Genomic DNA, 17,409 nt, shown 5'->3' on the forward strand with positions numbered 1-17,409 from the left:
CAACCTTCCTCTCCCACCCTCCCTCTCTCTACCTCCCCTTGCCTTATCTCCCATTCTCTTCCCTTACTGTCCTTATATTCCTCCAACAATCTCTATCCTCACCCCAACAACAACTACTACTACTTCTACTACTACTACTATTACTACTACTACATAACCTAACCAGCTCGGATTTCTTCCTCCCATCCTCTACCCTATTCCAGAACCTGTTTTTACCTATATTTTAAGAACCTCAACTTATATTACCTGTTAAATCCGTTCCTCTCCTCCACTAACCTATTCGTGAACTAGTTTTAATCTAATTTATTTCGTTACCTGTATTACCTGTTTATTCTGTTCTCCACTATTCTATTCCTGAACCTGAACCTGATTTACCTGCTAAATCTGTTCCTCTCCTCCACTAACCAATTCGTGAACCTGTTATTAACCTTATTTCGTTTTAGTACCTGTATTACCTATATTATATACCTGTTTATTCTCTTCTCCTCCACTATTCTATTCCTGTACCTAAATTACTTGATTAATCTGTTCCTCTCCTCCACTAACCTATCGTGAACCTGATTTTTACGTGTATCTCCTTCCTGAACATGCACTAATCCACATGTATAAATCCATTGTTACTGTTCGTTCTCTCAACCTCAGATCACTTAACCAGACTGAGAAATGGATGAAAAAAATAACAAAAACAAAATCATTAACAACGATTTCTGCATATGGTAACAGCGAAAAGGGGAAGGTAATAACGAAGACGATAACTAAAAATATATAAAAAAGTATGGTGTTTTGCTGACGGGGGCGTACGTTAACAGGAGGGATAGATAGCTTACTACGAAGACGAAACGAAAACAAAAGAAAAATGTTTATGTATAGTTGTTTACGATGATAGCAGGAGGAAGACTTACAACAAAGACGAAAACGAAAATAAAACAAAGAAAAAGGGACAAGAAAAAATGTATAAACGACAGTAGGATTTCTTGAAAGTGAGACAGGATATGACCAAAGGAGAGAGAGAGAGAGAGAGAGAGAGAGAGAGAGAGAGAGAGAGAGAGAGAGAGACTGACTGACAACTCTTATCTTCTCCATCCCTCCTTTTTTTTTCTTTCCTTCATTCCCTTTCAACTTTTCTTGCACTTCTTTTCATTATTTTCTTACATATGTTTCCTCTTCCTCCCCTACACAGTTCCTCTTTCCCTCTCAAATCTCTTATCTTCCTTTCTTCACACCCTCCGCCTCCTATCTTTCTTTTCCTCAAACTCAATTTATCTTTTTCCTTCTTTTTCCTTCAACATATTTATCTGTTTTTCTATCTAAACCTCCTTCCTTTCCTTCTTTTCTTTTACTCCAACTTAACTTTCTCACTTCCAAAATCTCCTCACACTCTCCTTCCTTTCCACTTCATTCTCTATCTTCACTTCTAACTTCTCATCCAAAACCACTACCTCCTCCTCCTGCCGCTCCTCTTCCTTCTCCATCTAAAATCCTCCTCCTCTTCCTCTTACTGGCTAATCGACACCTTGTCTTCCTTACATACACGTGCTTCTTCCTCCTCCTCCTCCTCCGCATTAATCATGATCACACTTCCTCTTCCTTCCCCTCCCTGCTGTCGATTTCATGGAGAGAGAGAGAGAGAGAGAGAGAGAGAGAGAGAGAGAGAGAGAGAGAGAGAGAGAGAGAGAGGAGGGGGAGAAGAGGGTGGTCACTGAACTTTTCATCATGACAAACCGATGATGATGATGGAGGAGGAGGAGGAGCAGGTAGGAAGGACACAGATAATAACTTTCTGGAGGGTAATACTGAGAGAGAGAGAGAGAGAGAGAGAGAGAGAGAGAGAGAAAAGATAATAATTTTGTGGAAGGTAATACTGAGAGAGAGTGAAGAGAGAGAGAGAGAGAGAGAGAGAGAGAGAGAGATTTGTCCTGGAATGCATGATTCACTCAACGTAAAACAGGAAGCACGGATGTATTCTCTCTCTCTCTCTCTCTCTCTCTCTCTCTCTCTCTCTCTCACACATCAGCATCACTAAATATTTATCAACATTTAAATCTTTCCCTCTGACAAACTTTTGAAGATGACAGATAATGATGGAGGAGGAGGAGGAGGAGGAGGAGGAGGACAGGTAAAGGTGTTCAGGGAGGCCAAACGAACTAATTCTGGACAGGGGAACTTAAGCCAAAATCTCTCTCTCTCTCTCTCTCTCTCTCTCTCTCTCTCTCTCTCTCTCTCTCTCTCTCTCCAAAAATACTCTCATAGCTGTCTTTCCTCCCACGTCCCTCCTTCATAAAGTCCTCCTCCTCCTCCTGTTGTTTCTCTCCTCTTCCTGTTCCATCATAAACACTGTACAGAGAGAGAGAGAGAGAGAGAGAGAGAGAGAGAGAGAGAGAGAGGTTTTCAGAATTTATCAGATTTTAGGCTTTCCTACAATGTTCAATCCGATGTGACAATTTTAAGCACACACACACACACACACACACACACACACACACACACACACAGACTATTACATCACACTTTCACAATAAAACACTAAAACCTTCAACACTGACGGGAAACCTGACAATATATATACACCTTATGCTTTTATGCTCTTACGGGATGAGTGTAACGATCCATAACAATAACAAATAGCAATAATAATAAAGAACAGCAGCGAGGAGTAGGTTATCGTACGTCAGGCAGCGCTTCATGTCAACAACACGCCCCCTCCCTCCCGCCCAGCCGCAGCCTGCCAGCCAACTACAGCCTAACGTGTCGTACCGCAAGGCTCGGGTAGCGTACTCTTGCCCTCTGCCGTTCTTTACTCTTTCATCTCCTTACTGATGCTAATGCTGGAGTAGATTATATAGGAGTGGTGGTGGTAGTAGTAATAGTAGTGAGTATTAATAGTAACCTTGGTGTTTTACTTTCCCTCATCACATCTTCTTCTTCCTCCTCCTCCCCACGTAGTATATAATGGGTTAAAGGGATCTTATGTTTACCTCTACACCTTCTCCTCCTCCGTTTTTTCTTCCCCCTTACAAGCTAACAAACAAAACTCCTCTCTCTCTCTCTCTCTCTCAGTCGGGGAGAATGGAAGGAAAAGTTAAATAGCATCTCCTCCTCCTCCTCCTCCTGTCACACCCTTGTCATTATAGTCCTAACCATCACGTAATCTCCACGTACATGTCTGTGTGTGTGTGTGTGTGTGTGTGTGTGTGTGTGTCCCCATTCATCCATCCCCTTATTTGGCATCCTTGCACTCCACCACACCATTACCTACTTACATACATACATACACATACACATACATACATACATACACATTGTTAGACCTATTATCATTGTTATCACTACTACTACTACTGACCATGCAGCCCCGCCCTAACTTATAAACACTCACACACACATACACACACAAACACTTACTCGGGCATCTCTCTCTCTCTCTCTCTCTCTCTCTCTCTCTCTCTCTCTCTCTCTCTCTCTCTCTCTCTTCTTTCACTTTCTCTAATGCTCTCTAAACCTTTAACCTCTCTCCCTCCTTCCCTCCCTACCTTCTATTCTTTCATGCCCCTCCTATTCCTCCTCCTCCTCCTCCTCTTTTTTCCTTTCCATTCTCACACCTCCATTTATTTCCCCATTGGTGTGTGTGTGTGTGTGTGTGTGTGTGTGTGTGTTTGGTTTAATTTCTGGCAAACCACTTAAGTTTACCCTGGCAGGTTACCAAGGCAGAGGTGAACACACACACACACACACACACACACACACACACACACACACACACACACAATCAATTCCTAAATACGAGTCTTCACAATTGTTATTCCTCCTCCTCCTCCTTCTACTACAACTACAACTACTATTTTCGTTAATCAATTTATATTCAGTTTCCGTTTCTGTGACAAGTCTCTCGAAAAAAAAGAAGAGGCAATGAAATGATCATCATACGAGAGAGAGAGAGAGAGAGAGAGAGAGAGAGAGAGAGAAATTCGCTATCAGATAGACAAAGATAATCTATGATACCGTACAAGCGAATCATTCTCCTCCTCTTCTTCTCCCTCCTCCTCCTCCTCTTCTTCTTCTCCCTCCTCCTCCTCCTCCTCCACTTCCTGCTATTCTTCTCTACAAACAAATAAACATCCTTACAAACACAAATCGACTATTATGTTTACTAATAAAACACTTATGCCTTCACTTGTGATGGAAGAGGAGGAGGAGAAAGAGAAGGAGAAAGAGGAGGTGGTAGGAAGAAAACGAGGAAGTCTCATTTTTTTTATTTTGTGGTTTGTTCAATGAGCAATTCTCTCTCTCTCTCTCTCTCTCTCTCTCTCTCTCTCTCTCTCTCTCTTACCATTACGTCACTCCACCTCCTCCTTTCTTTAACTTTTCCTTCTCCTTTTCCTCCAGCTGCTTCTGCTCCTCTATTTTTCTTTTCTTTTTCCTTCCTACCGCTCCTCCTTCTCCTCCTCCTCCTCCTTTTCCAGCATTTGAGTGACATCTTCATTTCTCGCTTAATTAATACACAGGTAACTTCTCCTCTCCTCCCCCCTTCCTTTCCCTACCTGAGCTAATTAAGGCTGCCCCTCCATAGGCAGTGCGTTAATTACATTCCCTTTACAAACACTGACGCCTTGTCTAACTGAACCTCAACGTTATCAAAGACCGTTAAATGGACGATGCAAACAACCTACCTAATGAAACTTGATCAAATGTAAACAGAATGTGAAAAAAAATGTATGATGAACACTTAACCACTTGTTGACTGATGTTTGTTTTTGTTTTGTTTGTTGGTTTGTTTGAGTGTGTGTGTGTGTGTGTGGTAAGAAGAGATAGACTCAAAACTATAAACACACACACACACACACACACACACACACACACAGCAGGAGTCTCAATTACTTAGTAGATGCATGGATAAGTTTGGCTATCAATTACAGTATAAATATCTTTGGCTTTTTATATCTTATCCTTCCCTTGGAATGAATAAGTTTAAATTTCCTCTAAGACACACTGATAAGGCTGGTTATAATTAGTACATTTAACCTCTTTGCATATTTTTCTTATTGTGTCTGGATTAGGGGATGCAAGAGTGTGATTCTATATATATCTTCTCAGCTTTCATTTGTTATCATTCAAGTAGGCAGCGATGCAAGAGCTAAAGTTCTTTGCAAATATATGCTGATAAGATTGGTTATTATTAAATTCATAAACCTAAAATATCCATTAATTCATCAGTTTTATACAGAAAATTTAATGTAGATCTTCATGCCTTCTCATTTCTTATCTTTCATGTAGGCAGACTGGTGCAAGGGCTGAAGTCATTCGCTAAGATGTGCTGATAAGACAGGCTATCAATAGATGCATGTATGTACTTGAAATATAAATTGATGTCATAATTTTATTTATAGTTTCCTGAATTCCAGATTTCAGGCAACTATTTTTTTTTTTTTTTAGCGATAGAATTTCCTTCGTGAAATTATTTTTCTTTTTTGGGGGGTGGGGAAGGTATTGTCATTTCCTGTTGGCCTGAATTCAGACTACACAAGATTTTCTGACTTGGGGAAATTCATATAACAGATCCTTTGTTGTAGTCGCCAATAAAAAGTATTATAAGACACTTTCGCTTCTCACATTGGCTATTTTTAAAGGTCAAAGAGGTGATCAATCAGGTTCTAATGAGTGTTGTTTTTAGGTTCATGCTAAAGAAGGGTCAAACTACCACCAAGGTCATGAAACTACTACTGGAAATGCCCCAAACTCCTATGAAAGCCTTGACAAATATGTGAAGTTGAGCGAAGAAATGTTTTAAAAATACGACCCATAGTGTTGTGTTGGTTAGGTGGGTAACAATGATAGACTCTAGCCACTGATACCTGACCTGACCAACACCACATTTATAGATTTCGCTTAGCCCGGTAGCAGCGACGGGCCAAATTTGTGGCTTTACCGTGTACCAGCAATGGGTCAAATTTTTACCATGATATAACCCAAAAAAATAGATGATGCATAAACTGATCACAAATGCGTTGATATATATTAAGAAATGGCTTGCGTGAGTGATGATTTGTTCTCATTTTTCTCGCTTAGAGGGGTCTTTAAGAAACATGATCCCCACTGCTACCGGGTTAAATTACATTCACTTGACCCATGGGTGTTCGATACTATTTTTAAGAACTACATCGAGGAGTCATTTCACTTCCTATCTTTTTCCTCTACTGCCTGGCTTACCGAGTGGGTGTTCGTCATCGTAAGAGCTGATAATAGTGATGACCGTCTTCCTCTGACAGTACTAGCATTTCCTTGTATCATTCCTTCCTTGGGATGCATATTACTTCATTGTCATACTGTAATAGCTGGCCTCTTTGTTTTTTTTAGGGGGTGGTTGTAGTTAGGTTCCTGGATGCAAGGTTCCTCATTTTCTTTGTTCCTTATAAATATTTCAACAACTAAAAATTTCGTACCAGCTGGTCTTTTCTTTTTCTTTTAGGGTGTGATAATGGTTTCAAACGTTGCCAGATTGTCGTACTCTGCCTCTTATGGTTGCTGATTTCCGACCCAAAAACTGCTTTCATCACCTAAATAACTGCCTGCATAGATCATTATCGTTTAATTGGTTACTCATTGATGCTTCTTGACAACAGTTATGGGCCAGAAACCAGTAAATACGCGTCTCTGAGTACGATAATCTGGCAACGGTGATGGTGTCCTGTTTGCTAGGTTCAGATTACTTGGTTTTTACTTAGGGAAACACTTGGTAAGAAATATCAGTTCTTACCATTACTTAAGGAAACACTGGGTAAGAAATATCAGTTCTTACTAACTTGAAAAACCACAGCAGTGTCAAAACATTTTTCTTTTTCTTTCTTTCTTTTCTTTTTTGCCATTGTTGAGTTCAGAATACATATACTTCCCTTCCAATTACATTTTTCTTGAATCTGGTTGTCATACTAATACTAGGAGAAAATTAATATAACATATGTAGCCAATAGCCCATGGCAGTGGTTCATGGAGAGCTCAAAGGGAATGGGGGTCTGGCTGACTGATACTGTTCGAACTGATGTTAACCAGATAGCTGCGGGGATCATGTTTCTGAACGGTCCCTCTAAGCGAGAAAAATGAGAAAAAATCATCACTCACACAAACCATTTCATAATATATATATATATATATATATATATATATATATATATATATATATATATATATATATATATATATATATATATATATATCAACGCATTTGTGATCAGCTTATGCATCATCTATTTTGGGGGGTTTATATCACGGCAAAAATTTGGCATGTCGCTGGTATACGGTAAGGCCACAAATTTGGCCCATCGCTGCTACCGGGTTAAGGGAATGGCTAAGGAAGGGAGTGCTTGTGATCTGGGCAGTACTATTTTTTTTAGTTCACAGAAAAAAATAAACAAAATCCTTAGTCTTACTCCTCACCTAAGCCTTGTTCTTCCTCTAATAATAACAAAAAACACCTGCTCTCTCTAATTAAACTTTTTCCCCTCAACTTTTTAAAAACTTTCATCCTCTATTTTCACCAAGCCTTTTTTTCTTCCTTTTTTTCTGTTACCCGGAAGCCATTTTCTCCGTTATTGCTCAACTTGTGCATTCCAGGCTTTTATTTTATTTTTTTTTTTTAGTTGAATTTTTACCCCATATTTTATTCTAACCCAACACTATTTTTTTTTCATCTCAGAGGAAGCTTTTATCTCTCTCCTCTCACCATCACCCTCAGAAAAAAAATAACCTAACCTAACCTAACAATGCCACAACTATGAATCATTTAACTGACTCAAAAATGCAGGAACAAATATATATAAAAGGAGGGAAATATGAACAGGAAAGAAAGCTAGGAAAAGAGACAAAGGAAGAAAGGAAAAGATTAGAGAAAAGGAAAAAAGGGCAATAAAACAGAACAAAGAAAGGAGAAAATGAGAAAGGAAGGAAGGAAAGGAGAGGGATGATGAAGATGGAGAGAAAGGGAGGTGTCACGAGAGCTGTTATCATTAGCAAGCAGTAATTTTATACAACATGTGTTTGATGTTTATATACAAGAGACAGACAGGCAGGGAGATACAGATTCTTGGGCGAGTCAGCAAGTGAATGACTGAGTGACTGGGTGAGCTCATGCATGGGTGAAGGAAGAATTGGTTGACTGACTGACTATCTGACTGACTGAGGGAAGAAAGGAGTGGTTGACAGACTGACAGACTGAGGGAAGGATGGAGTGGTTGACAGACTGACTGACTGAATGAATAAATGAAAGAGTGGGTGAGTGAAGGAAGGAAGGAGTGGTTGACAGACTGACAGACTGAGGGAAGGATGGAGTGGTTGACAGACTGACTAACTGAATGAATAAATGAAAGAGTGGGTGAGTGAAGGAAGGAAGGAGTGGTTGACTGGCTGACTGAATGAGAGGGTGAGTGAATGAATAAGTAAAGACTGATTGACTGACTTCCTAACTAACTGACTAAAGGAGAGCAAATGATTACCTGAAGGAAGGATTGATTGACGGACTGACTGAATGAATGAGAGCAAGTGAGTGACTGGAGGATTAATCGACTAACAAACTGAATGAGAGAGAATGAGTAACTAATTAAATGAGTTACAAAAGACTTGGCCCAACTATGTATGAAAAAAGCACTTATCTAATTTTATATAACCCTAAATACCTACAAATCAGTTACTTAATACTTCCTTTACTACTCTTGTAAGACTGTGACTAAGAGGAACATGATAAGTCAAGATAGGACTGCAATTAGGAAAGATAAGTCATACCTATAGACTCTCTCTCTCTCTCTCTCTCTCTCTCTCTCTCTCTCTCTCTCTCTCTCTAAGATAAAGGGAGATAAGAGGGTGAGTATCATTTGTATTCCATCATCACTGCAGAACATAGGCCTCTCCAAGTGTTGCCATTCATTTATGTCCTAGCCCATATCTATATTCATTTGTGTTATGTACCCTATTTATGTACCATGCCCCATTTTTATCCATTTCTCTCCTATGCCCTATTTCTATGCATTTCTCTCCTATGCACTATTTTTGTCCATTTCTGACCTATGCCCTACTTCTGTTCATTTCTCTCCTATGCCCTATTTCTGTTCACTTCTGTCCTATGTTTCCAGTTTATGTTATTTAGACTTATTCATTTCATCACGTCATCTGCTAAATAGCCTTCCCTTTCCTCCTATTATGTCAGTCCTTTCCCAATCAATAATTCTCCTTTCCCAGTCAATAACTCTTTTCTCTATCTGTTAGCCTCCCTCTTCAACATGTGTCCTGCCCATTGCTATTTTCATCTTCATTCATTTTCATCGTCTATCATGTCATCTACTTTTGTTTGTTCTCTTATCCATTTGAAGTTGTTATCAATTATAGTGATTCCCAACATAGATCTCTCCGTCTCACTTTGGGTATGTCTAATTTTCCTTTCGTGAGACTTGGTCAATGTCCAAGTCTCTGACCCATATCATGACCTAGTTGTAATTTATAGGATTTGTCATGTTCTTTTTGTTCTGTCATCATAGTACAAGTTTATTCAATTTCTTTTTCAACTTGTGATTACTTTTCGCTTCAACCACCTGTGGATTTGAGACTGCTCCATTTGTTCTACATGGGGAGCTGAATTTCTTGACTTCTGAGGAGCATCAAGGCTTTCCCAACTTCAAACTCATGTCTCAAACCACGAACACAAACCAGAACACACATTATGAAGACAAGAGGAGGGAGGGTGTGCAAAGTGAAGAACATGAAGAATGAAGAGCAAACCATAGCACCTTCCTACTCACTTCTGAGCACGTCTGAAGTAGGCTAAGCAAGGACATGATATTCATTGGTGATCGCTATGATCCCTCTACATTCTGTGGTTAGGATGCCTCTCATAGTGATGGAGAACACTGCCAACATTAACGTTCATGCTTCAGTTTCAATCAATATTTTAGAAATCACTGAAATTAATGACATCAGCATCAGGCAACATTATTTTATTTCCATGGATGCAGCCATGAAAACATAAAGATGGTGACACTGAGAATGTTTTGTTCCTGGCAGTACAAGTGTGTATAAATAGGATGAGGGGTTTGAATGGAGTTCTGAACTCCAAACACTTACAAGACCCAAAAGCTTACAAAGACAAGGCCCCTAATATAATAACACACACTGGTTTTGTTCTCAAGATTTCAATGGCAGTGTATACAGTGGGGTGAAGGGCTGACCAAAGCTTTGAACTGATTAACATCAAGACTTTACAAACAGAACTAATAAAATGATAGCTGGATTCAATAATTAATTCTTATATTCATAAAAATTCATCAGTATAAGTATAAATATGATATTGGCAATTTATTGGAATAGCATTATATAATCTTGAACAGGATGTATACTATCAGTATTATGTGTGCAGCATTCTGACATAAGAACTAAAATTGCTGACAAATCATCATCATCATCATCATTTCATTTAACATCCGTTTTCACTCTTCCTGAGCAGTTGGATGCTTTATGGCTTTCCTCCATTCTACTCTGTCCTCTGCCCGATGCTCATCCAATCCCATCAATGCCAAGTCTTCCTGTTTATAGCTTCTCCACATTTTCCTAGGTCTACCAACTGGTCTCCTTCCTTCTACCTCCAATCTCTCCAAAACTCCCAGCACTGTATCCTCCCCTGCTTTCTTTACATGTCCAAACCATCAGAGTCTTTCCCTTCTGAGCACTGTTTTCAGGTCCTCTGCTCCACATCTGTTAGCTACATCTGCACTGGATACCCTGTCTTGCCACCTGATCCCCACCATATACCTCAGCATTTACTCAGCAAAATTACTGACAACTAACAAAATTAATCTTTAACCATGGAATGAAGCAAATTTTCAATGTTTCAAACTTTTCTTTCATAAACTGAAGTATAAAATATAAGTAAACCCTTGACTGTTTACTGAACCGAGCATTGATTAGTGGATGACATGAATACAATAGCCTCTAATTTAAGACGGATCCCTAGCCAGGCTGGTAAAGATGCTGGCGATTGGCTGTTGGGACATGGGTGTTTGATGACTCCCTCACACAACACCTTCACGTAGGCTTAGAAAATATTCTTATGAACCAACGTCAGAAAGCTATTTTATGAACCTGTGTGAGAGTTTGGGGTGACGGAGCTGTCAGACACCCCACCTGCCTACAGCCAATCAACAGTGCCCTACCTACCCAGCTAGGAATCCAGCTTGATTGAATGAACTACATTAAATCTAAATTGTGCTGGGATTAACATTATGGTGGTGGAGTGATGATGAAAGAGCTGAAGGGATGAAGTATACAGCATCTCTCTCTTTTATTCTCTCTCTCTCTCTCTCTCTCTCTCTCTCTCTCTCTCTCTCTCTCTCTCTCTCTCTCTCTCATCACCAGACATGTAAACAATCCCTGCACCATACGTCAGCTGGGTAATGTTACACACACACACACACACACACACACACACACACACACATATATGAAGCCTTAACTGCACTTCAGCCACACTTACACCATGCACTCATCACTATTCAACTCCAATTAGTACATATGTTTGCATCTCTCAATTAAAAAAAAATCACCATAATGGTACAGTAATTTAGTATATTTTTTTGCTAATTGCTGTTTGATGCATATAATTAATGATCAGCAAAGATGTGAACCATTTTTCAGAACACCCACAACTTCACAACCCACTTCTCAACCTCCTCCTTGGCCTTAAAACCTCTTCAACCACCATAACTTATTTCTCATCCTCCAAAACCTCATTCTTGGTCCTCACAACCTCCTCGTCAACCCCAAGACTTTTTCCTTAGCCCACACACCTCACTCGTCAGCCTCCAAAACAACCTCCTCCTTAACCCCAAAACCTCCTTGTCATACCTTACACCCTCCTTGTCAACCCTTACATTCTCCTTGTCAACCTTTACACTGTCACTGCCAAACCCCTACACCCTCCTTGTTAACCCCCAACCTCCACCTCAAACCCCATAACCTACTCCTTGATCAACCCCCTCCACAATTTGAACACACACATGAAATGATATGACAACACGACAATCACTTACACCCTCCTGTCGTGTTGCCTCCTAATATTTCTGTTTTCTTTGTAACTGATGTCATCTTTAAAGGCTTTCAGAGCACCACAATGTTTCCCTGAGCTATTCACTGACACTACAATGTGTTACCTCTTATTTTGTATAATTTGAATGGTACTATTGTGCTAATGTAGATATCAAATGTTCTGGAAACTTTAGGTGACAGCGCAGCATATTAATACCCCACATATCTATCAAGAATTTTAGGTGATATTTCACTACATTACACATTTCAGGTTTTAGTTAGACCATGGGAAGGAAGGAGGAAAGGAAGGCAGGAACTCATGGAGCCATACTGAGCTATACCCCATTCTGCCATGTAAATCTCATCAGAACCGTAATTTCTGAGGGAGCTAGGAGGGCTATAGCCTCCCCAACATTTTCTATATTGGCCTCAAAATGACCCAAAAAGCGCTTCATTTTCAAATTTCCCCCAGCTGTACAGACTAGCCACCCTGGCTCCCCCCTCCCCCAAGTCATGAACCTATGTGCCCTCTATCCCCCCAAAGAAATCTGCCAAATTTAGGGACCTGCTCACAACAATTTTCCTTTAGTGCTGAAATATGGGAATATTTGCCGAACATGAGCAATCTATTTCAGATATCCTGACTATTAATTTCCGGGTAGGATAAGATGCTTTTTCAAGTATATATTATTGACAGCGTAACCATTTCAAGTAAAAGTCAAATATTTCCAGGACAATAATTAAACTTTTCTGTCTTGAATAACTGCGACATTTATGTAATTGCTGAGGAGACCTGCACTGTGTTGCACCTGTTAGGACCACTGACAAACACTGCAGTATACATCGATTGGTCATCTCGAGCCCAAGAGTAAATATTCTATGCAAAATTACCTAAGGCCAAGGCAATTCAGCAAACCAAACTGCAACTACATTACTAATAATGCAATTTAATACATAGTAACTTATAAGTGCTAAATCAGTTCAGTTGATGCGGTACAGCCTATGTAACAACACTTGTCGGTGGTATTTTTCACTGTGGGTTCTGCTCACTGGTTTATTAACCCCTTCACTCCGGCGACGCTGACGTCGGCGTCACCTCCAAATCCTCTTTCATTTCCTTTTAATCCTCTTCTAAACCTCTTAAGAGGAAATTGGAAGAGAATTAAGAGGAAATTGGAAGAGGATTAAGAGGAATTTAGAGGAGGATTGAGAGGTTTAGAAGAGAATTAATCCTCTTCCATTTTGTCTTGACCCTTTCCATATTGTGACGCTGACGTCTGCATCACGGATGGCAAGGGTTAAGTATTATTCACATACAAACAAACCCCATCTTCACCTAATGGACAGTAACCTATTGCCATTGATACAGTAACTTATCACCACATAATAACTAGTTATGTAATATTGTACCAACTGAGTGGCTTCACACATAGTATTACCAGGATAAGCGCTTTGGTTGCCGTTATCCGGTGAAAAAGCATCAAGTTTACCCTAAATTGAGTTGCCAATATCTGGAACACAGCTAAGGTCAGCCAAACAGTCCCACCTCCCAACACTGATAAGGAAGCCAAGCAGCCAGCCAGTCAGCCATACTGCCATCTGTCAAACATTCCCTGATCCAAACCCAATAAAAATTAACTAGAAACATTTCCTGTTGTGCCCAGAAAGCCTGACAACCTCCCCATCCCTCCACCACGTCCCCACCCACCTTCACTGATAAGGAGGGGAGGAGGCCCATCAGCCAGCCAAACCCTTTTCCAAGATCTAAACCACGTGAAAAAAATATATAAACTACCTATAACCAAAATACAACTTAAAACGGGCTCCTAACACTAGTACTATTAAATGTGACAAAATATAAGGCCGCCCGTGAGCCAGCAGACAGACGATAAGGGAGGGAGGGAGGGAGCCAGCCAAACCCCTTTCCAAAAAAAAAAAAGCTAACCGTACTTCCTAACCCCAAAATGAGTCTTGAATAACGCATCACAACAATAATAACAACATAAACAATGCTATATAAGGCCGCCCGTGAGCCAGCTAAACCCCTTTCTAAGAACCAAACACGTGAAATAAAAGGCTAAACGTATTCCTGAAACCAAAACGACTTAAAAACCACGTCCAAATAATAATAACAACACAAACACCGCTATATAAGGTCGCCAGTGAGCCAGCAGCTAACGATAAGGAAGGAAGGGAGGGTGGGAGCCAGCCAAACCCCTTTCCAAGACCCAAACATGTGAAATAAAAGGCTAAACGTATTCCTGAAACCAAAACGAGACTTAAAAACCACGTCCAAATAATAATAACAACACAAACACTGCTATATAAGGCCGCCAGTGAGCCAGCAGCCAGACGATAAGGAAGGGAGGGAGGGAGACAGATAAACCCCTTTTTAAGAATCAAACACGTGAAACAAAAAGCTAAACGTACTTCCTAAAACCAAAATGAGCCTTAAAAACCACATCACAACAATAATTACAACACAAACACCTCTGTACAAGGCCGCCAGTGAGCCAGCAGCCAACGATAAGGATGAAAGGGAGGGAAGGAGCCAGCCAAACCCCTTTCCAAGACCCAAACACGTGAAATAAAAACTTAAAACATACTTCCTAAAACCAAAATGAGCCTTAAAAAATGCGTCACAACAATAATAACAACACAATCACCGCTATATAAGGCCGCCAGTGAGCCAGCAGCCAGACGATAAGGAAGGGAGGGAGGGAGGGAGCCATCCAAACCCCTTTCGAAGAGCCAAACACGTAATAATAAGAGCTAATCGTACTTCCTAAAACCAAAATGAGCCTTAAAAACCACATCACAACAATAATAACAACACAATCACCGCTATATAAGGCCGCCAGTGAGCCAGCAGCCAGACGATAAGGGAGGGAAGGAGAGAGGGAGGGAGACAGCCAAACTCCTTTCCAGGAACCAAACACGTGAAATAAAAAGCTAAACGTAAATTCTAACACCAAAATGAGCCTTAAAAAACACGTCACAACAATAATAACAACACAATCACCGCTATATAAGGCCGCCAGTGAGCCAGCAGCCAGACGTTAAGGAAGGAAGGGAGGGAGCCATCCAAACCCCTTTCCAAGAGCCAAACACGTGATAATAAGAGCTAATCATACATTCTAACACCAAAATATGCCTTAAAAACCGCATCCAAACAATAATAACAACACAATCACCGCTATATAAGGCCGCCAGTGAGCCAGCAGCCAACGATAAGGAAGGAAGGGAGGGAGCCATCCAAACCCCTTTCCAAGAGCCAAACACGTGAAATAAAAACCTAAACGTACTTCCTAAAACCAAAATATGCCTTAAAAACCGCATCCAAACAATAATGACAACACAATCACCGCTACACAAGGCCGCCAGTGAGTCAGCAGCCAGACGATAAGGAAGGAAGGGAGGGAGCCATCCAAACCCCTTTCCAAGAGCCAAACACGTGAAAAAATAAGCTAAACGTACTTCCTAAAACCAAAATATGCCTTAAAAACCGCGTCCAAACAATAATAACAACACAATCACCGCAATATAAGGCCGCCAGTGAGCCAGCGGCCAACGATAAGGAAGGGAGGAAAGGAGACAGACAAACCCCTTTTTAAGAATCAAACACGTGTAAAAATAAGCTAAACGTACTTCCTAAAACCAAAATACGCCTTAAAAACCACGTCACAACAATAATAACAACACAAACACCGCTATATAAGGCCGCCAGTGAGCCAGCAGCCAACGATAAGGAAGGGAGGGAGGGAAGGAGCCAGCCAAACCCCTTTCTAAGAGCCAAACACGTGAAAAAATAGCTAGACGTACTTCCTAAAACCAAAATGAGCCTTAAAAACCACGTCACAACAATAATAACAACACAATCACCGCTATATAAGGCCGCCAGTGAGCCAGCAGCCATCGGAGCCGTGCCCACACACCACCACCTCACCACCGCCACCTCCATCATCACACTCACCCGTCGCCCACCACCACACACTTGATGGCCTGCATAATCCCGCTTTAATGGCCGTGACGAGGACCACCAGAGACCACTTGTTCGAGGGGGCACAGAGGCGAGGGCGCGGCGTAGCGTCCCCCTACACACGGATCTACAGGGTGACTGGGGGCGCGGCTCCTGTGAACTGCCTCCCAGCCTCCTTTGAAGCCCGATGTATGATAACTAACATGAGCTACGATACTCCAGCTCTTTACGGTATAATAAATGGAGGTGATAGAAAATGCAAAGGAAGGTGAGAGGATAATATTAATTGACAAATAGCATATAAGATCACAGTGGAGCAGTTATACACTACAGCATAAGAGGAGAATAATGAAAAGGGAATAATATGTAGCAATTTATAGAAAACCAAAGAGAATGAAAGTACGGTACAGGGTAAAGGGATACTATAGGGAGACCGAGGAAAAGGTTGGCATATTGTGTTACGAAAAGGGTGTTAAGAAAGACAAGTAATAAGAATGGAAGCACGTATATACATTCAGTACGTGTAGAAAGAAGAGAGGGAGAGCTATAGGAAGAAATGGATGGATTATATGTAAAAGACGAAAGATATAATTACGTCAGTGAACAAATATAGTACAAAACAGACTAATAAACGAAGCTCATTCACTAACTTGGGATACTAAAGTGATGCAGTGTAGGATTGCAAATGAGTTAAGTTGAAATAATACGATTTGAATAGCTTCGTACGTCTCATCCTTGGTCTTTCTTTGCATCATCTTATCTCTAAGTTTTGAGCGGCTTGCTATTTGATATGTTATCGTCTAACAATAAATAGTATCTTTATCGTGCCAGTCCCAGGTAAGTGCGATAATTCACATATACTTATAATGTGACATGCTAACGTGGGAAGAGCTCGTACGTAGGGCATGGATAATGGATAAGTTGCAATAGAATCCTCTTTAGCAACGTTCATTACCCTCTAAAAGCATGTAGGTGCGATAATAACTAATAACGACTTAATCCGTAGTTTGCGAGGATGCGATAACCCGGTCAGATAAAGAATATTTTGGCATGTGGTGTACGACAATGAGGATTTGGGAGTCTGCTGGCAACACTGCATTTCCCTATCTGCAGCGTTGCCAAGTCATTGTAGGAGTATCCCGCGGCGGACTTACCCGCAAAATATTCTTCAAATTAGCCCAATCAAGAATTTAAATAACGTATACACCTTTTTTTCAATGTACAACGACATGTCATTACAATCATCAAGGTGAAATATGCAAGTGAAAAAAAAAACGGAACTCGATCGCTACTTACGAACATTATTTTATTTTAAGCTTAACACGCCCCAAATTTTACTATCATATGGAAAAATGTAGAATGTTCTTTATATA

At 40.5% G+C, this 17,409-nt stretch overlaps 1 protein-coding gene across 1 annotated transcript in view; it reads right to left on the reverse strand.

Annotated features, from left to right (window-relative positions):
* LOC127001907 (ras-related protein Rac1) overlaps window positions 1-16,198 on the reverse strand; it is a 37,572-nt gene extending 21,374 nt beyond the window's left edge. The window contains exon 1 of the mRNA XM_050867141.1: window positions 16,031-16,198. Within this exon, the coding sequence (XP_050723098.1) occupies window positions 16,031-16,065 (35 nt within the window). The 5' untranslated portion in view covers window positions 16,066-16,198. The remainder of the gene's footprint in view (window positions 1-16,030) is intronic.
* Between the last annotated feature and the right edge of the window lie 1,211 nt (window positions 16,199-17,409).

Source organism: Eriocheir sinensis, chromosome 22, assembly GCF_024679095.1.
Source record: "Eriocheir sinensis breed Jianghai 21 chromosome 22, ASM2467909v1, whole genome shotgun sequence".
NCBI classification, from domain to species: domain Eukaryota; kingdom Metazoa; phylum Arthropoda; class Malacostraca; order Decapoda; family Varunidae; genus Eriocheir; species Eriocheir sinensis.